Source organism: Eucyclogobius newberryi, unplaced genomic scaffold (genome assembly GCF_026437365.1).
Source record: "Eucyclogobius newberryi isolate DKJ021-1_F unplaced genomic scaffold, fEucNew1.0.hap1 SCAF_9, whole genome shotgun sequence".
Classification (NCBI taxonomy): domain Eukaryota; kingdom Metazoa; phylum Chordata; class Actinopteri; order Gobiiformes; family Gobiidae; genus Eucyclogobius; species Eucyclogobius newberryi.
In genome coordinates this window covers 17520661-17547786 of record NW_027316532.1, presented here as the reverse complement: position 1 = coordinate 17547786, position 27126 = coordinate 17520661, and the positions used below count along the sequence as shown (strand labels likewise).

The following is a 27126-nucleotide window of genomic DNA, read 5'->3' as shown; positions in this document are numbered from 1 at the left end:
AGCTCTCGACACCTCCCTGCTAAATCCATACTTTGCATCTTTGTAGCCCTCTCTATCACCGGCCCTGTGCGCTGCCTCCTGCCCTCTCAACTGCCTCAGTTTTGGTGTGAACCAGGGTTTGTCATTGTTGAAGGTGACTTTGGTGTGTGTTGGATGGTATAATGCTGTCCTCACAGAATCGAATTTATGACGTCACAGTGTCGTGTACTCATCCAAACTATCTGTGGCAGCTCTGAAAACCTCCCAGTTTATCATGTGCAATACTGTTATAATCATGTGTAATACTGTTATACTCAAGTGCAATACTGTATACTGTGACATAATGTCATCATCCTGGTGCAACTTTACAAACTACAAGAGCGAGTGCACGGAAAGTCAATGTGAAACGCGACGACGCTTTAAGGACTAAGGAAAAAAGCCACAATTGAAAGCAGAAGTTGTTTTCATGTGTCGACTTAACGACTGCGAGAACGTTATGGTCAAGTCGGTCTGAAGTGTGAAAACTCTGGAGGAGGAGAGATGTTTTTAACTCTGATCTCTGAGTTTGTAGCATTTGATGATGAACATATGATGACGTTGTTGTTGTTGTTGTTGTAGATGTGAAGACCCCTGAGCCGTCCTCGTCTGCAGCTCCTCTGGTTAAAGCTGCTCTGGTGAAGAAAACGCCCGAGTCCAAACCCCAAACCGGCTCCAGAAAGACCAGGAAACGCTGAGACACGACTGTTACATACGTCTGCACTTTAACACACTAAACATGATCTATAATATCATAATTACGGACATGCTGTCTTTGTTTACTCCTGTGTGAAAAAGGTTACATTCTTATCTTTAATGTTATGTTTTATTTATAGTCCTAAACCGTGTTCTGATGTAGTGCACCATCATGTTTAATAGATTCGATCAGACATTCAAGTGGGTAACTACAAGAAACAACAACAGAGAACCTTTTTGTCATTTATTAAACTGGAAGGTCAAAGTTTAGTAACAATAGTTGTGAATAAGAATAAAATAATGAAATAACTTTCGCTGTTGTCAATGAATACAAATCCTTACATCGTAAAGAAAGGAACCTTTCAAAAGTCGTCACATCATCGAAGAGTCCTCGGCCCCCATTTCCATGGCGACAGGCGGTGGAGGAGGCGGCGGCGGGGGCAGAGGTGAGGGGTCGGAAGTCACATTCAGGAGATCCGGGGGCAGAGGGAGGACGAGGGCCGGGCGGAGGAGGCGCAGAGACGAGCGAAGACCGTCCCAGGGATCGCCGTCCGACTCGGCCGCTCTCGACTGCAAAAAGGTCAACACGTTCACACTGTTGTACACTCTTAGGGTGGAGCGAGTACGGGACATGTGTACTCGAGTAAGACTACAGTTACATGATGACGATTATATTTTTGTGAAATTTTGGTAGTTATATGTCAGCAAAAGGAGCAGAGACAGAGGACTCGTGCTCGAATTATACTCAAGTACAAGTGCAAGGACAGGTGTGGGTGTGGTCTGTGCTCACCTGCAGCTGTGGGTGTGGTCTCTGGGTGTGGTCTCTGGGTGTGGTCTGTGCTCACCTGCAGCTGTGGGTGTGGTCTGCGCTCACCTGCAGCTGTGGGTGTGGTCTCTGGGTGTGGTCTGTGCTCACCTGCAGCTGTGGGTGTGGTCTGCGCTCACCTGCAGCTGTGGGTGTGGTCTCTGAGTGTGGTCTGTGCTCACCTGCAGCTGTGGGTTTGGTCTCTGAGTGTGGTCTGCGCTCACCTGCAGCTGTAGGTGTGGTCTCTGAGTGTGGTCTGTGCTCACCATGGATCTATTATAATATCTGGATAGGGTACGCCCCCTCTGCCTCTGGCTCCAAATTGAGTAGTGGCCACTTCGCAGAATGCAGCCTTTTGGTCGGACCATTTCAGGAGTTCGGCCTCTAAAATTACCAAACATGCTAAATTGTTTTTAGTCTAAAAATAAAATAGAAGGAATTTCACTCTTCAACTGTTTCTAAAATACTTAAAAAATACATTTTTAACCTTCCGGTGAACGGTGTACGCGCACCGAGCGCGCACGTGACCCTCATGAACGAGCCTTGGGAGAACACGTGACGGAAACTAAACACAAACAGAAGAAAGTGACCAGACGAGAGCACGATACAAGTAAGTTGTGTTTGTATGTCATTCCTCACGTTTCACACATTGTTCCATATGAAGTGTAAAACAACGATTACACAGTTAACACGAGTTAACACGAGTTAACACGAGTTAACACGAGCTAACACGAGCTAACGTAAGCTAAAGTTTAGCTACACAAAGATGCAACAACACGTCGTGATGGCTCGTGCTTCTGCAAATAAATAACTAATTATTTCTCTTACTAAATGTTCTAAGAGACAAGAGGAAGCACAGATCAAGGAAAACTAGAGAAAGAAGGGAAATAAAGTGATGTTTGTATTATGTGCTATAAAAAACAACCAATAATTCAAATATAACCTGCTGAAATGGGTCATATCTTACATATATAAATGTAAAGGTGTTTAAAAGTGACAGTGCTGTACTTACAGGGGCTGAGACGACATTTGAGGTTTTATTACATATTTCATAATGACGTGTGCTGTGTTTAAACAGCAAAGCACACGCTTGTTTTCTATAGGAATGTCATGGATTTACTTCCATGGAATATGTAGAGATTTAGCAAACATGTGAGTTATGTTCTAATTTCTAAGGTTTAAACTTATGCATAAATAAATGACTTTTGGTTCTAGCTTTAAAAATTAATGTGAAAAGAGGAACTTTTGTGTTACAGAGCGAAATGTAAATCTGTCAATAACATATTCCAGCTTTTCTCTGTTAAATGTGCAGAATATATCAATGTTCTAATGAGTATCTTTCTCATCTTCAGTGCTGACCAGTGAGTTTAGTCTGTCTGTGCTGTCCAGAGCTCTACAGGTCACTACAGGTCACTACAGGTCACTACAGGTCACTGCAGGTCACTGCAGACCTAATCACTGCAGACACAGAGTCATCTCAAGTAAACTCCTGACGACTCCAAAGCAAAAGGTATTTTAATAATAACTTCTGCCTCGACTAAAAGTAAACAGTGTAGAATCAGTACTTTGAATTTATAAAATGTCTGTTTTGTTATGACCAAAAAAAATAAATGATAATTGTTCTTTAAAAGAGACACTGCTGTGTCACATGGGTCTGTAAAACAGCTTCAGGACAAACATATGAAGTGTATGTTATATGACTTTTATAAATCTAATACATATGAAGTGTATGTTATATGACTTGTATAATCTAAACATATGAAGTGTATGTTCTATGACTTGTATAATCTAAAGCTTTGACATGTTCTGTTTGTCTCAGTCATACGATGGAGCAGTTACTGAAGTACAGAAGACTGCGTAGCCATGGAAACAAAGTATTGTTAAATACTGAGATATTCAGTATTTAACGCAATAATGTCACATTCATGTGCATATAACTGATGTAAAAAGAGTGTTTATTTTACCATTATTATTAGTATTATTTTGTCTTACGCTGTTTTTATTTTATCTTTATCTTTATTTCCCCTCCATTCCTTATTAAGCTATGAGAGGTTTGGTCTATAGGAGTTTTTGTTTATAAGAGTTCTTCTATTAAGATCGATCTATTAAGAGTGTTTTTTAAACTTCCTATAAGTTTTCTGTCCTTTTCCTCGGTATCTACTGCGTTGCAACAACGACATTTCCCCATGTGTGGACAATAAAGGAATATCTTATTTTATTCAGTTTGTTCTATTTGACTTATGCAGGTTGTTTTATCATTGTTAATATTTTTATGTTGCACTGAATCACCAAAGCAAGTTCCACTGTTTGTGAATTATTTTCTTTGACAAAGGCAATACATTTTCTGATTCTATTAATGATGATAATAATAATGAACAGTACACAAGGGACTCCCACATTGTAGCTTTAAAACTCATTGTAGCTTTAAAACTCAACTAAAACTGGCTAAAATCAATTTATCATTTGTAGATATAATCAGATTTGCATTTATTGAACAAGTTCATTCATGTTCATTATTCATATTAAATACATTAATAAACAAATGTGTTTTGTATTTATTAAAGATTGACCTGATAAAAAAAAATGACACAAAAGGAAACTGAATATAATTAAATACTGCTTAACTCAATTATGTAACAGAATCGATGATTATATTTTATATTTCTTCTCATCTGATTAAAAAAAATGCAGATTGGCCAAATTACATTATGTAAATAAATAACTGAAAAGTTAATAACAAAATAAATACCCAAACCAAAAACTACAGAAAATGATGAGGACGTTATTCCACCTCTAAATGTTAATTTGTATTAATTGTCATTAAACCAGACCTTTTATCTTAACACTTCTTTATAATTCTCTTAAATATCAGAGCTTTACATCATGATACATGTATATTTATAGATGGATATAACAATTCATCATTATATGTTACGTAAACAGACTATTTCAAGCCGAATTATTCCAAAAGTCCGTGTTGACTGTTCTCAGTCTTTCACGCTGCTGTGACGTGCGCGCTCCCGACGCCAAAGCCTCACGGCGATGACGTCACAAAAGTGGGAGGAGATATACCACTGTTCAGGAAGTAATGCGGAACTAAAAAACTTTTTTGGAACCATGCGCCAATGAGCAGCTCCATAGGTTTCAATGCCGGCCATCTTGGCTTCCGGGGGCTTGGTGCTCACCTGCAGATGTGGGTGTGGTCTCTGAGTGTGGTCTGTGCTCACCTGCAGCTGTGGGTTTGGTCTCTGGGTGTGGTCTGTGCTCACCTGCAGCTGTGGGTGTGGTCTGCGCTCACCTGCAGCTGTAGGTGTGGTCTCTGAGTGTGGTCTGTGCTCACCTGCAGATGTGGGTGTGGTCTCTGGGTGTGGTCTGTGCTCACCTGCAGCTGTGGGTTTGGTCTCTGGGTGTGGTCTGTGCTCACCTGCAGCTGTAGGTGTGGTCTCTGGGTGTGGTCTGTGCTCACCTGCAGCTGTGGGTTTGGTCTCTGGGTGTCGTCTGTGCTCACCTGCGGCTGTGGGTGTGGTCTCTGGGTGTGGTCTGTGCTCACCTGCGGCTGTGGATGTGGTCTCTGGGTGTGGTCTGTGCTCACCTGCAGCTGTGGGTTTGGTCTCTGGGTGTGGTCTGTGCTCACCTGCAGCTGTAGGTGTGGTCTCTGAGTGTGGTCTGTGCTCACCTGCAGATGTGGGTTTGGTCTCTGGGTGTGGTCTGTGCTCACCTGCGGCTGTGGGTGTGGTCTCTGGGTGTGGTCTGTGCTCACCTGCGGCTGTGGATGTGGTCTCTGGGTGTGGTCTGTGCTCACCTGCAGACGTGGGTGTGGTCTACACTCACCTGCAGAGGTGGGTGTGGTCTGGCCTCCTGGTGGAGTCTTCTCTGGAGCTCCACAGGTAAAATGAGCTCTTCTCTGAAACAAACACAGATGAAAGGACAGAGTCAGCCTGTTATGTTGGCGATACAAAGATACAAAGATATCACATGTCTGTCCTCTCACACAAGTAAAGGGTCTAAACACGTGTTCAGTCACATGCCTCTCACACATTTAAAGGGTCTAAACACATGTTCACTCACATGTCTGGCCTCTCACACAGTCAAAGGGTCACGTGTTCACTCACATGTCTGTCCCCTCACACACGTAAAGGGTCTCAACACATGTTCACTCACATGTCTGTCCTCTCACACAGTTAAAGGGCCACGTGTCACTCACATGTCTGTCCTCTCACACAGTTAAAGGGTCACGTGTCACTCACATGTCTGTCCTCTCACACAGTTAAAGGGTCACGTGTCACTCACATGTCTGTCCTCTCACACATTTAAAGGGTCTAAACACATGTTCACTCACATGTCTGGCCTCTCACACAGTTAAAGGGCCACGTGTCACTCACATGTCTGTCCTCTCACACAGTTAAAGGGTCACGTGTCACTCACATGTCTGTCCTCTCACACATTTAAAGGGTCTAAACACATGTTCACTCACATGTCTGTCCTCTCACACAGTTAAAGGGTCTAAACACATGTTCACTCACATGTCTGTCCTCTCACACAGTTAAAGGGTCACGTGTTCACTCACATGTCTGTCCTCTCACACAGTTAAAGGGTCACGTGTTCACTCACATGTCTGTCCTCTCCAGCCTGATGCCCCAGCGACACAGCAGAGCATCAGCAGCAGTCTGAATGTTCTGGCCCAGTTTCCTCCTCTGGCCCACAGCTTGGGTCAGACTGTGCTGGGCCAGAACGTCCCGGATCACGCCCCGGACCAGCGCCTGCAGTGTGGGCTCCAGGCTGCAGAGGGCGCCACTGCACAAGGCCACGTTCTCTAGCTGGTAATAACACACTGCACTCAGCTCCCACTGCAGAAGGTCTTTGGTCACAACCTGGATGAGAAACAGGATCAGGACCAGGACCAGGACCAGGACCAGGACCAGGACCAGGACCAGGGCCAGGGCCAGGGCCAGGGCCAGGGCCAGGGCCAGGGCCAGGACCAGGACCAGGACCAGGACCAGGACCAGGACCAAGACCAAGACCAAGACCAAGACCAAGACCAAGACCAAGACCAAGACCAAGACCAAGACCAGTGCCAAGACCAGTGCCAAGACCAGTGCCAGGACCAGTGCCAGGACCAGTGCCAGGACCAGTGCCAGGGCCAGGGCCAGGGCCAGGGCCAGGGCCAGGGCCAAGACCAAGACCAAGACCAAGACCAAGACCAAGACCAAGACCAAGACCAAGACCAAGACCAAGACCAAGACCAAGACCAAGACCAAGACCAAGACCAAGACCAAGACCAAGACCAGTGCCAAGACCAGTGCCAGGACCAGGGCCAGGACCAGGGCCAGGACCAGGGCCAGGACCAAGACCAAGACCAGTGCCAAGACCAGGGCCAGGACCAGGGCCAGGGCCAGGGCCAAGACCAAGACCAAGACCAGGGCCAGGACCAAGACCAAGACCAAGACCAAGACCGGGGCCGGGACATTTTAAAAAACGGGGGCCAGGGGCCGGGGCCGGGACATTTTAAAAAACGGGGGCCAGGGGCCGGGGCCAGGAGATTAGTTTCTAGTAAAACTTAAAGCAGACCGGAGGGCGAGGCTTACACAGAGTAGAATAAATACTATAAATACTATAATAGACATTTTTAAAAATAAAAGTTTAAAACGACAGGAAGTAGCGCTGTGATGTCATCAACATGAGACCAGTTAGTTGGACTTTACCGTGTGCAGGGGAATCTGGAGAGTCTTCAGTCGAACGTCCACAACGTGACAAACATCAAGGATCGGCAGGAAGAACAAGAGGCCTGGAAGCAACAAGTGTTCACTCTGTTTACTGCTGATGTTCACTCTGTTTACTGCTGATGTTCACTCTGTTTACTGCTGATGTTCACTCTGTTTACTGCTGATGTTCGCTCTGTTTACTGCTGATGTTCACTCTGTTTACTGCTGATGTTCACTCTGTTTACTGCTGATGTTCACTCTGTTTACTGCTGATGTTCACTCTGTTTACTGCTGATGTTCGCTCTGTTTACTGCTGATGTTCGCTCTGTTTACTGCTGATGTTCGCTCTGTTTACTGCTGATGTTCGCTCTGTTTACTGCTGATGTTCGCTCTGTTTACTGCTGATGTTCGCTCTGTTTACTGCTGATGTTCACTCTGTTTACTGCTGATGTTCACTCTGTTTACTGCTGATGTTCACTCTGTTTACTGCTGATGTTCGCTCTGTTTACTGCTGATGTTCACTCTGTTTACTGCTGATGTTCACTCTGTTTACTGCTGATGTTCGCTCTGTTTACTGCTGATGTTCGCTCTGTTTACTGCTGATGTTCACTCTGTTTACTGCTGATGTCTGTTTACTGCTGATGTTCACTCTGTTTACTGCTGATGTTCGCTCTGTTTACTGCTGATGTTCGCTCTGTTTACTGCTGATGTTCGCTCTGTTTACTGCTGATGTTCACTCTGTTTACTGCTGATGTTCGCTCTGTTTACTGCTGATGTTCACTCTGTTTACTGCTGATGTCTGTTTACTGCTGATGTTCGCTCTGTTTACTGCTGATGTTCACTCTGTTTACTGCTGATGTTCACTCTGTTTACTGCTGATGTTCACTCTGTTTACTGCTGATGTTCACTCTGTTTACTGCTGATGTTCGCTCTGTTTACTGCTGATGTTCGCTCTGTTTACTGCTGATGTTCGCTCTGTTTACTGCTGATGTTCGCTCTGTTTACTGCTGATGTTCGCTCTGTTTACTGCTGATGTTCGCTCTGTTTACTGCTGATGTTCGCTCTGTTTACTGCTGATGTTCGCTCTGTTTACTGCTGATGTTCTCTCTGTTTACTGCTGATGTTCGCTCTGTTTACTGCTGATGTTCGCTCTGTTTACTGCTGATGTTCGCTCTGTTTACTGCTGATGTTCGCTCTGTTTACTGCTGATGTTCTCTCTGTTTACTGCTGATGTTCGCTCTGTTTACTGCTGATGTTCACTCTGTTTACTGCTGATGTTCACTCTGTTTACTGCTGATGTTCGCTCTGTTTACTGCTCATGTTCACTCTGTTTACTGCTGATGTTCTCTCTGTTTACTGCTGATGTTCGCTCTGTTTACTGCTGATGTTCGCTCTGTTTACTGCTGATGTTCACTCTGTTTACTGCTGATGTTCGCTCTGTTTACTGCTGATGTTCGCTCTGTTTACTGCTGATGTTCTCTCTGTTTACTGCTGATGTTCGCTCTGTTTACTGCTGATGTTCGCTCTGTTTACTGCTGATGTTCGCTCTGTTTACTGCTGATGTTCGCTCTGTTTACTGCTGATGTTCGCTCTGTTTACTGCTGATGTTCTCTCTGTTTACTGCTGATGTTCGCTCTGTTTACTGCTGATGTTCGCTCTGTTTACTGCTGATGTTCGCTCTGTTTACTGCTGATGTTCGCTCTGTTTACTGCTGATGTTCGCTCTGTTTACTGCTGATGTTCGCTCTGTTTACTGCTGATGTTCACTCTGTTTACTGCTGATGTTCACTCTGTTTACTGCTGATGTTCGCTCTGTTTACTGCTCATGTTCACTCTGTTTACTGCTGATGTTCGCTCTGTTTACTGCTGATGTTCGCTCTGTTTACTGCTGATGTTCTCTCTGTTTACTGCTGATGTTCGCTCTGTTTACTGCTGATGTTCGCTCTGTTTACTGCTGATGTTCACTCTGTTTACTGCTGATGTTCACTCTGTTTACTGCTGATGTTCACTCTGTTTACTGCTGATGTTCGCTCTGTTTACTGCTCATGTTCACTCTGTTTACTGCTGATGTTCGCTCTGTTTACTGCTCATGTTCACTCTGTTTACTGCTGATATTCATATTTATCTCATATTTACACTGCTTTAACTGTTAGAGATGTTCATCGCACTGTCCAAAATTTACGCTTATTACGCTTTTTCTCCCTGGACAATTCTATGTTCAAATGATGAGAGAAGGTTCTGGAGCTGTACCTGGTCCTCTGGGTTTAGGGTTAGGGTTAGGGTTAAGAGGAGGAGGTTCTGGAGCTGTACCTGGTCCTCTGGGTTTCCCCCTCAGAAGATGTCCCAGTCTGAAGACCACAGCGCGCTCGTGCTCCCTCACCACCTTCAGGTCAAACACACCTGGTGTCACGCCCGTGTCCACCCCAAACCGACGCCCTGTGCTCCCTCTGCTCCCTGTGCCCCCTCTGCTCCCTGTGCCCCCTCTGCTCTCTCTGCTCCCTCTACTCCCTCTGTTCCCTGTACTCCCTGTGCTCACTGTGCTCCCTGTGCTTCCTGTGCTCCCTGTGCCCCCTCTGCTCCCTCTGCTCCCTGTACTCCCTGTGCTCCCTGTACTCCCTGTACTCACTGTGCTCCCTGTGCTCCCTGTACTCCCTCTGCTCCCTCTACTCCCTGTGCCCCCTCTGCTCTCTCTGCTCCCTCTACTCCCTCTGTTCCCTGTACTCCCTCTGCTCCCTCTGCTCCCTCTGCTCCTCGTGCTCCCTGTGCTCCCTCTACTCCCTCTGCTCCCTCTACTCCCTCTGCTTCCTCTGCTCCTCGTACTCCCTGTGCTCCCTCTGCTCTCTGTGCTCCCTCTACTCCCTCTGCTCCCTCTGCTCCCTCTGCTCCTCGTGCTCCCTGTGCTCCCTCTACTCCCTCTGCTCCCTCTGCTCCTCGTGCTCCCTGTGCTCCTCTTGCTCCTCGTGCTTCTCGTCTTACCCGGACGCAGAACCAGATGGACAGAGGGAGGAAGAGCAGGACCAGAGACAGGACAAGGACCATGAGGAGCCACTCCAGCACGCTCAGGCTCCGGCGCTTCAGACCTGCACATGCACATTTGACACGCTCAGGTACGAGTGTTGAGTGTAACTTAGTACTGCACAATTACTGTACTTGAAGTCGCTCAGGAAACATCTGCGCAGCACCTTCACCTTCACCCCCCTCACCTGCTTCACCTCCTTCACCCCCCTCACCTGCTTCACCTCCCTCACCTCCTTCATCTCCTTCACCTCCTCCACCTCCTTCACCTCCCTCACCTCCTTCATCTCCTTCACCTCCTCCACCTCCTTCACCTCCCTCACCTCCTTCATCTCCTTAATTTCCCTCACCTCCCTCACCTCCTTCATCTCCTTCACCTCCTCCACCTCCTTCACCTCCCTCACCTCCTTCATCTCCTTAATTTCCCTCACCTCCCTCACCTCCTTCATCCCCTTCACCTCCCTCATCTCCTTCACCTCCCTCATCTCATTCACCTCCCTCACCTCCTTCACCTCCCTTATCTCCTTCACCTCCCTCATCTCCTTCACCTCGCTCACCTCCCTCACCACCTTCACCTCCCTCACTTCATTCACCTCCCTCACCTCCTTCACCTCCCTCACCTCCTTCTCCTCCCTTACCTCCTTCACCTGCCTCACCTCCTTCACCTCCCTCACCTCCTTCTCCTCCCTCACCTCCCTCACCTACTTCTCCTCCTTCACCTCCTTCACCTCCCTCACCTCTTCTCCTCTCTCACCTCCTTCACCTCCACACAACTCACCGTCATCTTGTGCCGCCTCCAGAAGTCCAAAAGAGTTCTCGATGTCGCTCCGCACGCTGTCGATGTCCACCACGGTCGCCCTCTTCACCTCCTTCACCTCCCTCACCTCCCTCACCTCCTTCACCTCCTTCCCCGCCTGCTTCTCCTCGCTCTTCCTCCTCGGGGTCCTGGTTTGGGGTCTTGGCTTGGGTCTGGAGGCCGCCGTGTCCATGCTGAGACCGGGTAGAGCAGAAGACGAGGTGTTCTGGAGCTCAGGTTGTGGCGGATGGAGCGATGGAGCCGGAGGTGGAGGAGGTGGAGGAGGAGGTGGAGGAGGAAGCAAAGGGAGCGTCAGTGGAAACGTCGGACAAACAAAGGACTTAATTAGACTTTAGTTCACAGCGTTGGGTCTGACCAGAGCAGCATAACATGTCACGGAACAATGGATTTATTGCTTGACGCAGAATCAAAGTCGCAAGAAAAACCCCCATTAACGATTAGTTTAAGTTACTTTTTATTAACTTTAAAGCTGATTTTAAGCTCGGTTAAAAGAGCAGACGAGATCTCGCTTTTCTATTTGTGACATTTTTGTTGGACAGATCATTCACAAAAATATTTCAGGTCATTTAGTGTTAAAAACTGTTCTGGAGACAAGCAAGTTACGAGTCAGATCTGTGGAGAGGTGATAACCACGACACATATTTTTAAAGTTGTTTTTGTGCGATTAAAAAACATGAGGCAGTTTAATATTCATGATGTGCAACCAAAGTAGTATTTATTTTTGTGAATCTTAAAAGCCCATTACTGTTCATGTTCTGAGTTGTATGCTTTATTCTCTTTTTAAAATGGTCAGTAAAATATTAAAACATCTAGTCTTTTATTGTTTACGTGATTTGATCAAGGTGAAGATCTAAAGCTCACGTGGGCTGAAATAAAGCGAGGACAGCCTCACTGAGCACGTCACTTTTCTACTGAGTATCCTGTCCTCCCTCCTCTCCTCTGGACTTTCTTAATTAAGCTCGGATAATATTGTTTTGGTTTCTACCACCTCCTCATCTTCTTCCTCCTCTTCTTCTTCCTCCTCCTCAAACCCGTGGGCCAACATTGTTTGTGCGGCGCATCCTCTTCAACACTCGATCTTTGTCGTCACTCGCTGCGGATCAAGACAAACCTAAAGTTTTGGATGTTTTAAAGTTTAACATTGGCCTCACTTTTATATTTATATTTATTTACGGTGCTCGGTTAACGCATTAAAATTAACCAGTGTTTTTAGGGTTCGAAACGTCATTGGAGCATAGTTAAAACGTCTCTAAATCGTGTTTTTTCCAGACCTAACGTGGATTAGCAGCGCAAGGTAAGAATCACTTTACGGTAAAAACGTGTTTTTGCAGGTTTAAATTTACAATAAGACTTATAACATGTGTCACGTGCAGTGTCTGCTTTAAGGGGCATTATTCAGCATGCAAAACGTACAACTTTCCCCCCAAATCGATAGGAGCAATAATCATAATTTGAATGGCATTAATTGCACAGCTCTTATTTAATGTGTCATATTCTTATTAGAGATACGACATAATTCACGGTGTCGTAAATAAACTACTCTTCAGTTCACAACCTTTAGTTCTGTTTTATGTAATAATTATATTTGTCATTTTAGCACTGCTTTTGTCCAAATCAAATGTAATTGTGATGTAAAGATCTCATATGATACATTATTATGTTCCTATTTAGTTTTTATTGCTGCTTATACTTTGTGCAGTGTCTCCAAAAGTACTTAATAGATAAGTATAATGTATTGTTACTATGTTCTTGCAGCTGTCCCGCGCTGGGGTCAGAGGCCATGGACCAGGACGTGGTGTTGTCCAAGCTGAAGAAGGACGTGCGCTCGCTGCTGCTTTCGTCCAAAGTGGGCCTGGAGCCGGAGCAGCTGAGGAGAGACTACACGTCCATGCTGGGCCACCCCATGCCCCTCCGGCAGCTGGGCTTCAGGAACATCCTGGACATGGTCAAGAACATGCCCGACGTGGCGTCCATCGTCTTCAGGCCCGACGGAACCATTTATCTGAGCGGTGAGTGTTCTATACATTAGAATATATATATCTATTTACACCATGTTGTACTAAATGTCAGGGGGGTTAATGGCTCCACGGCGACGCCCCCCAGACACACGGTACCAGGGCGTTGCCTCGGTGACTACATCTTATCCACTCTTCATCTTTTACAAATGTAGAAGTGTTAGAAACGGTAAACACAGTTCCAGGTCCAGAAGATAAACGTTTTTCTCTCTAGCCGCGAGCGACGAGACCACGAGGAACCTGCAGGAGCTGGTGTCCCGTCAGCGCACGTCCCAGGCCGACAGGAAGCGCCTGCAGAGGAGGTCGGGCAGCTTCTTCTCTCCTCGTTACATCCACTGCCCCAATCAGGCTTTTGTGTTTCTGCCCCGGAGAGGACGGGCCCCTCCTGCTGTGCCCGCTCCACTGCGGGCTCAGCTCCGCATTCTGCTCTCACAGGTACTCTCAAGTACTTTCTGGTTCCTCTCTCTGCTCTCTCAGGTACTCTCTGCTCTCACAGGTACTCTCGGGTACTCTCTGGTTCCTCTCTGCTCTCTCAGGTACTCTCTGCTCTCTCAGGTACTCTCAGGTACTCTCTGGCTCCTCTCTGCTGATGATGGACGAAACGGCTTTAATTCTGTACATCCTTGTACTCGGTCTTGTCCGTAAGGAATCATTGAACAACAATATCCACTTGTATTTTTCCTGAAGTTTTCCGATTTCGAGATATTGTCAAGTAAACAAAGTTTTCTTCTCTGACGATATTCAGGATTAAGGCTCGTCCGGCGCATTTCTCCGTCCATAACAAATGACCTGTTTGACTTATAAGAATTTGTTTGGTATTGATCTTTTCTTCAGACTGTTACCTACAGAATGAGATCATCCACCAATTTTTCTGTTGACTGGTTTGTTTTCTAGAGCCTCCAGAGGAAAAAAAATGCGCCGCTTTTGACGCACATGGTTTGTTGTTGACATCAAGATAGCGCTGCATGCTAGCGACGTAGACGCCAATAAGTATAGCTTCAGAATGGTGGGCGGGACTTAGGGTTTATTCACACAGAATCATCTGTATTCTCGTGCGTAAGGCTGTCAGAGCCTTGATTTTTGCGCAGGACGCGGCTAGATTTTACGCATAATGTTTTCTGATTTAATTAGCCTTTTGGACGCGCATTTTGTTAGATATATGTATTATTATATCAATACAAAAATATATATATTTTTTTCACCTCTATATGGGAAATTCATGGGTAAACTCATATTTACACATTTTCACATACATTGTTTTTAGCAGTTATAATAGATATGAGTGGCCTACAAAACATCAAAATGTATGTTTTATGATCATAGAGGAGCTAAAATTGTAAAAAACAGAACACACTGGAAATGCCTGTTCCTAGAGATCTGAAACTTTACACAGTTGTTGTCAACAAGATAAACTTCATGTACAGTGAACAGCATAAGCACACAATGAAGTATGTCATGCTTAGGACCTTTACAAACTGACAATATACAAGCAAGACTAAAAAAGGATGTTTGGTTTATGTTTGGGCCTCTGTAGTGTAAGTTCTGAAGCCCTGACAGTGTTCATCTGCACATCTACAGAAACTAGAAGGCCTAAACTTTCTAATGATGCATCACACTTGCATGTGGAACGTAAGATCCTCTTTTAATAAGCAATGCCATTTGGGTCCAACCATTGTGCACAGGGCGAAATAGGTGGATGGTAACAGGTTAAAAGCAATAACTGAGTCCTGTGACCGCAGGGAGAGTGGAAGATCGTTCCAGAGTCTGGGGGTAACTGCCTGGAAGGATCGGTCTCCTCTAGTCCGAAAATGGGTGCGAGGAACCAGCAACAGTTTCTGGTCCAAGGACCTTAGTGAGCGAGAGGGAGTGTACAGTTTAATCAGATCGCTGATGTACGATGGGACCTGACCATTTAAAGCTCTAAAAGTCCGAACTAGAATTTTAAACTGTATCCGGTAGGAGACCGGCAGCCAGTGAAGGGCTTTGAGAATGGGTGAAATGTGGGCCCTTCTATTTGTGCGGGTCAAGATCCTCGCTGCAGAGTTCTGGACCAGCTGCAGACGAGAGAGTTCCTTCTTGTTAAGACAGGAAAACAAACTATTACAATAGTCTAAACGTGAAGACACAAATGCATGAATTATAACTTCCAGATCATTTTGAGACACCATTTTCCTGAGCTTAGAGATTTTCCTCAACTGAAAGAAACAGTTCCTCGTCAACAGCTTAGAGTGGTGCTCTAAAGACATGTCTTTGTCAAAGACAACACCCAAGTTTCTAAGACTTGGCTTTACAGTCTGGCCCAAATCACCCAAGTACTGGTTTATCCCTGGAATGGCATCATCAGGGGCAATAATCAGAGTTTCTGTTTTGTCTGCATTTAGCTGCAAGGAGTTTTTGCTCAGCCATTGTTTTATTTGCACTAAACAACTGACCAAGGAGTTCAGCTTCTGGATCTCAGAAGGTTTAAAAGAGCAATAGAGCTGAATATCGTCAGCGAACAGGTGATAGGACACATCACTAAACTCTTTAATGATCATTCCCAGGGGAATTATATAAAGCAGAAATAGGACGGGACCCAAAACGGAGCCCTGAGGAACTCCACAAAACAGATCAGCTGAGTCGGACATTATTTGGTTTGCAGCAACACTAAAGCTCCGACCGGAGAAATATGAGGAAAACCAATTAATCAGTCCAGTCCAATCAGGTCCCTCAGTCTGTTTAACAGGATATGATGGTCGACAGTGTCAAAGGCTGCAGACAGATCCAACAGAACTAAAACCGTGCATTTCCCAGAATCAGCAGACATCATAATGTCACTGGACACTTTCAACAATGCGGTTTCCGTAGAATGATGTTTGCGGAAACCAGATTGAAAAGAGTCGTGAATGTTTGACTGATCAAGGAAATCTGACAATTGTTCAGAGACCACCTTCTCAAGGATCTTGGACATGAACGGGAGCTTTGATATGGGTCTGAAACTTTTTGGGTCTGTCGGGTCCAAGTTTGTCTTTTTCAGTAAAGGCTCAACTATGGAATGTTTAAATGGACCAGGAAACACACCGGTAGAAAGAGAGAGATTTACCATTTTGGTAACCCAGGGGCCAATAACATCAAACACTTTGAGGAAGAGCCTGCAGGGAAGGGCATCTGATGTATGGAGGGTTTCATTTTGGTCAGCAGAGCTGAGATGTCTTCTAGAGTGACAGGCTTAAAAGAAGACCAATTTTGGGGAACAGGCTCCACAGAAACAGGTTTATCACACAAAAGGAGTGGGATTTGGTCTTCGATCATCTTGATCTTATCGATAAAGAACCTGAGGAATTCATTGCTGTCAGCTTTGCAGAAAACAGGAGTAACTGCAGCTGTAGGACAAACAATAGAATTTATAGTGTCAAACAACACTTTGGGGTTTTTCTTGTTAGATGTTATTAGCTGGCGGAAGTAATCAGATCTGGAACTTTCCATAATTTAATTGTAAGATGACACAAGATCTCTGAGGTGTGACCTATGGACCTCAAGACTAGAGGTTTTCCACAGACGCTCAGTTTTCCGGACATAGTCTCTTTAGATTTAGGATATCTTCATTTATCCAAGGACAAGCTTTTTTCTGTGAAGACAAAGTGGATTTTACAGGTGCCACCTGATCTAAAATGGATAAAGAGTGGCTGCTAAAGGAATGAATTAAACTGTCCACATCAAGACAATTCATAAACAAATGAGGATCAAACATATCAGAAAGTTGGACGGCTGTATTTGCAGTGATAATGCGCCTCTGAGACCTGATGTTTGAGGGCACAGGCTCAGGAGAAAAGTTAAATTTCAAATAAAACACGGCTATGATCGCTCATATGAACATCCTCCACACAGAGGTTAGCAACACTCCAAGGCCAAGTGAAAACACCAGGTCTAAAGTGTGTCCCTTTTGGTGAGAAACAATGCTGAAACATGCTGCTCAAAGTTAAATGTTTCGGTCAAGGTTAAAAGATCCTTTGCAGAGCATGATGAACCATCGACCCAAATGTTAAAATCCCCAAGAATTAAAACATTTTCCAGCTTTATAATAGAAGATAAAAAGTCACTAAAGTCCTTTAAAAAGACAGCAGCAGGACCAGGGGGCCGGTAGACTAAAACACAGTAAAAAGGACTTGGAAAAACCAACCTTGATCATCTGTGATTCAAAGGAAGTGAAAGTGTGTGAGTCGATGACTTTACACATGTAACGGTCCTGGGACACAACTGCCAGACCTCCTCCACGTCGACCAGGGCGAGGCATCGCAGAAACGGAGCAGCCAGGTGGGCAGAGTTCATTTAGATGAATAAACTCACCCTCTTTCTGCCATGTCTCCGTAAGACACATGAAATCAAGGTTTTGTTTTGTAAAAAGTTCATTCAAGGAAAAAGCTTTGTTGGCAATTGAACGTGCATTCAACAAGCCGAGCCGGACCGTGGATGACGTCACGTCCATCGGTTCAGCTGAGCGCAGCGGGACCTGTCGAAGGCACGCGTTACGATCACGTGATTCCCATCTGTTTCGCCGGTAAGCCGACGAAAACAAGGAAGCGGACAGTGGCGGTGGACCCCAGCGCTCATAATTCCAGCGGCGCGCGGGCTCCAGGAAAACAGCCGCCACATCCCGCGCAGGCTCCAGGACCGGTGCAGCCGCGATGGCCCGTTCAGGCTCCGGGAAAGCAGCCGCAATGACACGTGCAGGCTCCGGGAAAGCAGCCGCGCTGACCCGGGCAGGCGGCGAAGACGACGACGGCGAACAGCAGCAAACATTGAGGAGCGGGATCAGGAGTAAGCACCGAGCACATCTCCCAATGTCCAGGCTCTTGTGCTCCGAACACAAGGCTCGTCTGCGCTTGACTTGCACACCAGACCTTGTGCCTCTTCTCTGCTTCCTCCTTTTTCCCGGGCCTCGGGACAGCAGCAAAACGACAGGTGAGTTGGGCGGACAAACAAGGGATGGTGGAAAGGCTTGTTTGTACCTTTCCCATGTGTCGAAAAGCGACTCCATCGACGCTTTGATTCGGAAAAGTGCGCCACGGTCATAAACCCGCACAGCAGACACACAACAGACTAATGTCTGGGCTGATAAAACTGCATACGATGTCACGATCGTCACTAATAAGCGGCATAACAGGAGTCGAGCAGTGGCGTGGCCGAACACAGGCACCATCTTGGATTCCAACCTCTTTTCCAGGTACTCTCTGGCTCCTCTCTCAGGTACTCTCTGGCTCCTCTGCTCTCTCATGTACTCTCTGGCTCCTCTGCTCTCTCAGGTACTCTGGCTCCTCTCTCTGCTCTCTCAGGTACTCTCTGGCTCCTCTCTGCTCTCTCAGGTATTATCAGGTACTCTCAGGTACTCTCTGGCTCCTCCCTGCAGGGCCCGGTACGGCTGGCTCAGCTGGAGTCCTCTTTCCTGCGGTGCTTTGGTCATCCTTTGCGCGTCTACTCTTACGGCTTCTACTCCACGGCCGAGATGTTGGAGGCTGCCTCTGACCTACTGGTGGTCCGTCAGAGCAGGCTGGGCTCCGAGCTGGCTCTCAGGGGCCAGATGCTGCCCAGGCCCCTGTTCACCGTGAGCAGGCCAAGAGCACCCGAGCCCCCGACCGCACCGGTGCCTCAGGTGCCCCAAGTGCCCCAGGCTCGCCCTGACGTTCTGGAGCGGGAGCCGGCCCCTGGGCTGCCCGCGACCCCTGGGCTTATGAGAGCGCTCAGCGAGGAGTCGTCTGGAGGCGGATCAATGCCCGAGCTCATCGAGGACGGTCGGGACGGTCGCGACGGTCAGGAGGAGCATCAGTGCTTTGAGGACCGAGTGCTCAAGGTACGAACATCACTTGTTGTCCATTGTTTTAAGGGGCCACATGTCAAACTGAGCATATTCATATATATTCAAATACATATTCAAAACTGACTTACTTATTTTTAGCTCGAAGAGGAATTTCGTCAACAAATCCAGGAGAACGGCGTTGCTGGAACCATAAGTCAGGATTTAAAAGACAAACTACAACAGGTAACGGCGAAAGTGAACAGCACAACGGAAGCTAAAGTCAACAGCACACGGAAGCTAAAGTCAACAGAACACGGAGATATAGCTGCAGACAAGCTAGCTTTTGTTTACATCCCCATGGAAATCCCCCCTGCTGCCAGTAGACTGCGCACTAACACAATCCTGACACAGGGAAAGTCATGTGTGTGTTCAGAGGATGCATTAGTTTAAGCTCTAAAACGACACACGTAAAATAACCAGTTTAACGGCCAATAACAGTCGAGATAAATGTGTAAAATATGTTGTTTGAAAATGACCGTGACGTGCCACAAACGCGCGACCTAAAACGTGAACTCCGCAGGTCGTGGCGCGGTTTCCAGAGGGAGTGTCCGTGCACGACCTCCCCGTCGAGTACCAGGTAAGTCCACGGCCCTGCCCCCCGGCGAAAAGACCCCTGCTCCATGTCCCTGTGCTCCTCAGGCGGCGTTCGGAGAAGAGCTCCCCCTGCTGGAGAGCGGCTTCGTCAGCGTCACGGAGCTGGTGGGAGCCATGACGGACGTGTTCCACCTCCGAGCGGACGGCCACGATGGAGATTCAAATAGCTGGACCGTCACCGGGCTGCGGGGCGAGGACGGCGCTCGCACGGGTTGGTTTGTGTCGATTTGGAGTCATGGAAACTGCTGTTTTAACTTTTAAAAGTGTTAAGAAAAGTGCAGATCAAAAGGACGTCGGACCCGACACAACACATTTTGAAGTGCCATTTATTGCTGAAGAAAATATACATGGACAATAAATAATAATATAGAAACTAATTCACGGCACAAAAAACTTTCTAAATGTACAATAGCAATGTATCTATAGTGAGTCATAAAAGTCTCCTTTTTACCTCCTCTTTCTTCCTGTGCCGCAGCCTCCAGAAGTGAAGCTGACGGGTTTAAGCTTCCTCCCACCAGCTTCTACTTCAGCAGCGCCGCGTCTCGCTGGGACGGTCAGGACAAGGGCGAGGACGAGGACCAGGAGGGCGAGGACCAGGAGGAGATGGCGGCTCTGGAGCCCTTCGACGAGCTGGACTCCAGCACTCAGCCTCAGGAAACGGTCTTTATTTTCTGCTACAAGTTCTGCTGTTTATGTGGCACCAGGAGGGCGGGGACTGAAAGGGCGGGGACGGCAAGGGAGGGGGGTGGCAAGGGCAGGGACGAGAGGGCGGGGACAGCAAGGGACGGGGACAAAAATGGCGGGGACAAAAAGGGCGGGGATGGAAAGGGCGGGGACGTACGTTTGTCTGGCAGCACTGGGTCCAGCCTGCACCTTTTTTGTCTTGTATTTGTGATTCGTTTCCAAACCTTTTCACACTTGAGAGGGTTTAAAATTTTGTTCAATTGCCCAAACAGAATAGATTACTTTAACATTTCAAACTCAATTTTGACATTAAGGAAAAGCTATAATTACAAATAACCACAGCAATGATAAGAAAATTACACAAATGATTATATTTATTTAAAAAAAAAAGTTTAACTATTACTCTCTGAACTTATTTTTTTTTTTTTATAGAGCTTGAACATTCTAAGACTGAAGAGCCTGACAAAATAACAAACATTGACTTATATTTGAGCTCTTTGGAATTTGACAGTAATTATTTGACAGTAATTATTTGCACAAGATAAAAAGTAGAATATTTTCATTTCTGTTCCCTCCACAAAACAGCAGTAAATATGATACAGAGGAATATTTTGCATCCCTGGAGAGGTCGACGCCCAGAGCATTCTGATGCTGAGACGTAGTAATCAGGTGAAATACTCTGTACATTCCTCGTGTCTTAACCCGGTCCCGCGCGTCTCGACCCGGTCCCGCGCGTCTCGACCCGGTCCCGGGCGTCTCAACCCGGTCCCGGTCCCGCGCGTCTCGACCCGGTCCCGGTCCCGCGCGTCTCGACCCGGTCCCGGGCGTCTCGACCCGGTCCCGCGCGTCTCGACACGGTCCTTGTCGTCCTGACCCGGTCCTTCGTGTGTCCCTCAGACGTACCCGTCCATCGAGGTGCACCGCTGCCCCATCGTGCCCCTCGACGCCCTCCAGTGCCAGCGCCTGCAGCCGCCCACGCAGCGCGCCCTAAGGGAGCTCGTGTCCGTGTTTGTGGAGGAGGTGGACACACCCGGAAACTTCTACGTCCGCTTCAATGAGACGGAGGAGGCCCACGCCATGGAGGACATGATGATCGAGATGAGGTAACGCCAGAAGAGACAAACACCAGCGTTTACAATGAAATAAAGCTTGTCATGTAGGGTTAATGCGCCCCCCACTGGTCGGACGACTCATTGAACTAAAATGCGGTGACGATGAATATATTTAGAATTTTGCTAAAAATTCTAAAAAACGTATCGCAGAATAGCACATTTTTAGATGTATAATTTCACTTCCCGGTTGTAATCAATGACATCACACCAGGAAATGACCCCGCAAACACTGGGCCAAAACTCAGGTAGAGAGTAGTTTTTATTCGACAAATAAAAATACGTGAGAACAACTTTTGTTGAATTAATGTTTAGAGAGTCCAAAAAGTTTGTGTAAATTCTGCATGAACTTTGACTTGAATGTGTGTCCCTGGTGGGATGTCACTTCCTGTTATTTTTCTAGAGATTTTTCAAAGTTTTCTCTTCAAAAAACGAAATTATAATTCATATTTACAACAGGTATAAACACATGATTATAAAGTAACAATTATAAAATCGTAAAAACTGTCATGGGCCCTTTAAGGTTCAGGTTATATTGTTCAGGTATATTATATATGTTTAGGTCCTTCAGTACGACCTCAGGAGCTGTGCAGCGCCCGGGACACAACCTTCTGCCCCGTGTGCTTCTCTCTCTCGTTGCAGGCGCTGCTACACGTGTCCCGAAGTGTCCGAGCGGTACCGTCTCCCGCGGCGGTTTGTGCGGCGGGGCCAGGCGTGCTGCGTGTCGCCCAAAGGCATGTGGTTCTACCGTGTGGTCGTCCATCAGGTGCTCGGCCCGTCAAAGGTCCGGGTTTACTACGTGGACTTTGGCGCCGTCGCCGAGGTGCAGACGAGCCAGCTCAAGTTCCTCAAGTGAGAACGAGCCTGCGGCACGCGAGTCCGAGCGTCGTCACGTGTGTCCGAGCGTCGTCACGTGTGTCCGAGCGTCGCCACGTGTGTCCGAGCGTCGTCACGTGTGTCCGAGCGTCGCCACGTGTGTCCGAGCGTCGTCACGTGTGTCCGAGCGTCGCCACGTGTGTCCGAGCGTCGCCACGTGTGTCCGAGCGTCGCCACGTGTGTCCGAGCGTCGCCACGTGTGTCCGAGCGTCGCCACGTGTGTCTGAGCGTCGTCACGCGTGTCCGAGCCAAGCTTCGTCACGTGTGTTTCAGCTTCATCACGTGTGTTTCAGCTTCGTCACGTGTGTTTCAGCTTCGTCACGTGTGTCTGGGCGTCGTCACGCGTGTCCGAGCCGAGCTTCGTCACGTGTGTTTCAGCTTCGTCACGTGCGTTTCAGCTTCGTCACGTGTGTTTCAGCTTCGTCACGTGTGTCTGAGCGTCGTCACGTGTCTGAGCGTCGTCACGTGTCTGAGCGTCGTCACGTGTCTGAGCGTAGTCACGTGTCTGGGCGTAGTCACGTGTCTGGGCGTGGTCACGTGTGTCTGGGCGTGGTCACGTGTGTCTGGGCGTGGTCACGTGTGTCTGGGCGTGGTCACGTGTGTCTGGGCGTCGTCACGTGTCTGAGCGTCGTCACGTGTCTCTGAGCTTCGTCACGTGTGTCTCAGCGTCGTCACGTGTGTCTCAGCGTCGTCACGTGTGTCTGAGCTTCGTCACGTGTGTCTCAGCGTCGTCACGTGTGTCTCAGCGTCGTCACGTGTGTCTCAGCGTCGTCACGTGTGTCTCAGCGTCGTCACGTGTGTCTGATCTTCGTCACGTGTGTCTGAGCTTCGTCACGTGTGTCTCGGCGTCGTCACGTGTGTCTGGGCGTCGTCACGTGTGTCTGATCTTTGTCACGTGTGTCTGATCTTTGTCACGTGTGTCTGATCTTTGTCACGTGTGTCTGAGCTTCGTCACGTTTGTCTCAGCATCGTCACGTGTGTCTGGGCGTCGTCACGTGTGTCTGGGCGTTGTCACGTGTGTCTGAGCGTCATCACGTGTCTGAGTGTTGTCACGTGTCTGGGCGTCGTCACGTGTGTCCGGGCGTCGTCACGTGTGTCCGGGCGTCGTCACGTGTGTCCGGGCGTCGTCACGTGTGTCTTAGCTTCGTCACGTGTGTCTTAGCTTCGTCACGTGTGTCTGAGCGTCGTCACGTGTGTCTTAGCTTCGTCACGTGTGTCTTAGCTTCGTCACGTGTGTCTTAGCTTCGTCACGTGTGTCTGAGCGTCGTCACGTGTGTCTTAGCTTCGTCACGTGTGTCTTAGCTTCGTCACGTGTGTCTTAGCTTCGTCACGTGTGTCTGAGCGTCGTCACGTGTGTCTGAGCGTCGTCACGTGTGTCTTAGCTTCGTCACGTGTGTCTTAGCTTCGTCACGTGTGTCTGAGCGTCGTCACGTGTGTCTGAGCGTCGTCACGTGTGTCTTAGCTTCGTCACGTGTGTCTGAGCTTCGTCACGTTTGTCTCAGCATCGTCACGTGTGTCTGGGCGTCGTCACGTGTGTCTGGGCGTTGTCACGTGTGTCTGAGCGTCATCACGTGTCTGAGTGTTGTCACGTGTCTGGGCGTCGTCACGTGTGTCCGGGCGTCGTCACGTGTGTCCGGGCGTCGTCACGTGTGTCCGGGCGTCGTCACGTGTGTCTTAGCTTCGTCACGTGTGTCTTAGCTTCGTCACGTGTGTCTTAGCTTCGTCATGTGTGTCTGAGCGTCGTCACGTGTGTCTTAGCTTCGTCACGTGTGTCTTAGCTTCGTCACGTGTGTCTTAGCTTCGTCACGTGTGTCTGAGCGTCGTCACGTGTGTCTTAGCTTCGTCACGTGTGTCTTAGCTTCGTCACGTGTGTCTTAGCTTCGTCACGTGTGTCTGAGCGTCGTCACGTGTGTCTGAGCGTCGTCACGTGTGTCTTAGCTTCGTCACGTGTGTCTCAGCGTCGTCACGTGTGTCTGAGCGTCGTCACGTGTGTCTGAGCGTCGTCACGTGTGTCTTAGCTTCGTCAAGTGTGTCTGAGCGTCGTCAAGTGTGTCTGAGCGTCGTCACGTGTGTCTTAGCTTCGTCACGTGTCTGGGCGTCGTCACGTGGCTGGGCGTCTTCACGCGTGTCACATGTGTCACGTCTCTCCACAGGTCGTGTTATTCGGTGCTTCCGGCTCAGGCTGTTCCTGCTTCTCTGGCCGGGATCAAACCGACCGCGGTGAGTCCGACGCTGAAGATGTGATGATTTATGTGGCATCGCGATCGCCAAAGTGCCTCTGATCTTTATTGAAAGGCTTGAATTGGCGTCAAAAATAGTAGTTCTGAGTCCACTTTAGCGTTAAAAGATGACTACATATCCCATGATCCTTTGTGCCGCTGTGTGAACCAGAAGCTTCTTGTAGAGCTCAAAACAAAGCCTCAAAATGCTTTACAGAACAAGAAATACAATTAAAATGATACTTGTTTTTGATATTCTTTGTCATGATTCCACCTGTTGACAGTGAAGGTTCTTGACATAACGTGGAAAACGAATCACTGAACGATGAAAAAGAATGACAATATGGCTGTACAAAAATATCGTGGGCCACAATATCGCAATAATTATTGTTCTCTTTATCGACCTCTCAGATACATCCATGTTTTAGTAGTAAGTAATTCATTGTTTTTGTTTATGTGATTTCTTTAGTCATTGCGTGTAATAACTTGACAATCACACTTGGAAATTCACTTCCAAAACCCAAAACGTTTCTATTCTCAATCTTTTTTTAAAACATTTGACAAATACAAATCAGAGCACATTTATTTTGTAAAATTATTGTCAAAAAAAGTCGATTCACTTGTGTAAATGATGCATCGACTTTGTATGGATTTGGGGTCATCTCGATCCAAAAGCCGCCAGTTACCATAGTTACAGCTTTATTTGGTTTTCAAAAAGTCTCACTGTAAAATGTACCTCTGACTAGTCGACTTCTAAACTAATCATTGGTTGCATTACATTTATTTCATAGCTGATTAACGTTGCTGCCCTCTTGTGGCCTCGAGCGGGACTCACAAACACAGTCCCAGATAAACCTGTGTCTCGTGCTCTCTTTCCCCCCCGTCCCGTGTCTGTTTCAGGGGCTCTGGAGCTCGGAGGCCACGGAGCACTTCCAGAGGCTGTGCTCGGACCAGACACTAGTGGGCGCTCTGGACTGTTACAGCGGAGATGTGCTGCTGCTGTACCTGTGCGACACTCACACTGACGAGGACCTGTACGTCCACTCGGCCCTGCTCCAGAAGGGCCACGGGACGGCCTGCAGCCCCTCGGCCAGCACCAAGGTAACGCACCGAACACGTCCCCTTAACGTCCCCTTAGCGTCCCCTTAACGTCTCCTTAGTATCTCCTTAGTGTCCCCTTAGCGTCCTCTTAGCGCCCCCTTAGCGTTTCCTTGGTGTCTCATTAGCGTCCCCTTAGTGTCTCCTTAGCATCTCCTTAGCGTCCCCTTAGCGCCCCCTTAGCATCTGACCGTAGCCTGGGCGTTTTCCTGGAACACCCTCCTCTTGATACTGTTGTCTCTTCCAGCTGTGCCAGCGTGCCACGCCCATCAGTCTGTACTTGGGCGATGGGATGGTGGAGCTGCTCGAACCCGAGGAGGCGGCGGCGTGGGCAGAGCAGCCGGGCGACGCCCAGGCAAGTGTCCCGCGTGGGGAGATCAGGTGCTGATGAGGGACGACTCCATGTCAGACTTTAGTGTCTCGATCAGTGTGAGAAGAAGAAACATCGTCATTTAACCATTATTCGCAATTATTACTGACACACATTACTGCATATACTACATATACTACATACTACAATAAAGTAAATGTGACAAAAACAGCCATATAAAAAAGTACTTTATAGTTTTTTAAGTATAGTCTAACAAAATTATCATATCGTAACCTAAATACATTCTATTTATTTCCTCCTCCTCTCCTCTGCTCTCCTCCTCTTCTCTCCTCCCCTCCTCCTCTGCTCTCCTACTCTACTCTCCTCCTCTACTCTCCTCCCCTCCTCCTCTGCAGCTTCTGTGTTCAGTGTAGTTAGTTTTTTTGGCTTTAGTCTCAAAGTCATGCACAGAAAAGCTGTCTCTCTGTCTCCACTTCACCAGGAACATGAACTCTTGATATTTGTAATTTCAAACATCACATTTGTGTGACGTCCTCGGACCGTCGTGTCTTCCTCTCCAGCAGGAGGACGAGGAGCTGCCGGAGCTGGAGTTCATTGAAAACTGCTCCTCACCTCTTCAGGTCAGAACATCGCACACGAATTAGAAATTAGATATACAGGTTTATGGGCTCGTGCACATGTTTAGGACAGATTTATGGCCTCTGAACATGTTTAGGACAGGTTTATGGGCCCGTGCACATATTTAGGACAGGTTTATGGGCTCGTGCACATGTTTAGGACAGGTTTATGGGCTTGTGCACATGTTTAGGACAGGTTTATGGGCTTGTGCACATGTTTAGGACAGGCTTATGGGCTCGTGCACATGTTTAGGACAGGTTTATGTGCTTGTGCACATGTTTAGGAAAGGCTTATGGGCTCGTACACATATTTAGGAGAGGTTTATGGGCTTGTGCACATGTTTAGGATAGGTTTATGTTCTCTGCACATGTTAAGGACAGGTTTATGGGCCCGTGCGCATGCTTAGGACAGGTTTATGGGCACGTGCACATGTTAGGGCAGGTTTATGGGCTCGTGCACTTGTTTGGGACAGATTTATGGGCTCGTACACATGTTTAGGACAGGTTTATGGACTCGTGCACATGTTTGGGACAGGTTTATGGGCTCGTGCACATGTTTGGGACAGGTTTATTGGCTCGTGCTCATGTTTAGGACAGATTTATGGGCTCGTGCACATGTTTGGGACAGGTTTATGGGCTCGTGCTCATGTTTAGGACAGATTTATGGGCTCGTGCACATGTTTGGGACAGGTTTATGGGCT

General features: G+C 47.6%; 3 protein-coding genes and 1 long non-coding RNA gene across 4 annotated transcripts in view; 3 read left to right on the top strand and 1 right to left on the bottom strand.

The window, feature by feature from the left end:
* axdnd1 (axonemal dynein light chain domain containing 1) overlaps positions 1 to 713 on the top strand; it is a 49667-nt gene extending 48954 nt beyond the window's left edge. The window contains exon 24 of the mRNA XM_072438033.1: positions 598 to 713. Within this exon, the coding sequence (XP_072294134.1) occupies positions 598 to 713 (116 nt within the window). The remainder of the gene's footprint in view (positions 1 to 597) is intronic.
* Positions 714 to 1083: 370 nt separating this feature from the next.
* nphs2 (NPHS2 stomatin family member, podocin) lies at positions 1084 to 11221 on the bottom strand. Its single transcript, XM_072438032.1, has 7 exons — positions 11011 to 11221; positions 10194 to 10297; positions 9528 to 9600; positions 7219 to 7301; positions 6128 to 6387; positions 5342 to 5420; positions 1084 to 1281 (listed from the first exon to the last, which is right to left on the bottom strand). The coding sequence occupies exons 1-7, from the start codon at positions 11219 to 11221 to the stop codon at positions 1084 to 1086; spliced, it is 1008 nt and encodes a 335-aa protein (XP_072294133.1).
* On the top strand, positions 2062 to 3956 carry LOC140354270 (uncharacterized). Its single transcript, XR_011925956.1, has 3 exons — positions 2062 to 2126; positions 2869 to 3026; positions 3336 to 3956. It is a non-coding gene; the product is annotated as an uncharacterized lncRNA (long non-coding RNA).
* A 1594-nt stretch (positions 11222 to 12815) lies between the features above and the next one.
* tdrd5 (tudor domain containing 5) lies at positions 12816 to 26452 on the top strand. The gene is made up of 13 exons (XM_072438031.1): positions 12816 to 13058; positions 13279 to 13499; positions 18451 to 18891; positions 18997 to 19080; positions 19418 to 19474; positions 19537 to 19702; positions 19967 to 20151; positions 21073 to 21278; positions 21927 to 22136; positions 24314 to 24380; positions 25280 to 25480; positions 25725 to 25832; positions 26369 to 26452. The coding sequence occupies exons 1-13, from the start codon at positions 12830 to 12832 to the stop codon at positions 26450 to 26452; spliced, it is 2259 nt and encodes a 752-aa protein (XP_072294132.1). The 5' UTR covers positions 12816 to 12829.
* The last annotated feature ends 674 nt before the right edge of the window (positions 26453 to 27126 follow it).

What these genes read in the sequence shown, in the direction of transcription:
- tdrd5 (XM_072438031.1), top strand. Translation starts at nt 12,830, where the DNA reads ATGGACCAGGACGTGGTGTTGTCCAAGCTGAAGAAGGACGTGCGCTCG. An exon ending in TAAAAGACAAACTACAACAG is followed by an intron (nt 19,081 to 19,417) that starts GTAACGGCGAAA and finishes TGAACTCCGCAG; the next exon opens with GTCGTGGCGCGGTTTCCAGA. An exon ending in CGAGGACGGCGCTCGCACGG is followed by an intron (nt 19,703 to 19,966) that starts GTTGGTTTGTGT and finishes CCTGTGCCGCAG; the next exon opens with CCTCCAGAAGTGAAGCTGAC.
- nphs2 (XM_072438032.1), bottom strand. Translation starts at nt 11,221, where the DNA reads ATGGACACGGCGGCCTCCAGACCCAAGCCAAGACCCCAAACCAGGACC. An exon ending in GGAGGCGGCACAAGATGACG is followed by an intron (nt 10,298 to 11,010) that starts GTGAGTTGTGTG and finishes GTGCATGTGCAG; the next exon opens with GTCTGAAGCGCCGGAGCCTG. An exon ending in CCATCTGGTTCTGCGTCCGG is followed by an intron (nt 9,601 to 10,193) that starts GTAAGACGAGAA and finishes TTTGACCTGAAG; the next exon opens with GTGGTGAGGGAGCACGAGCG.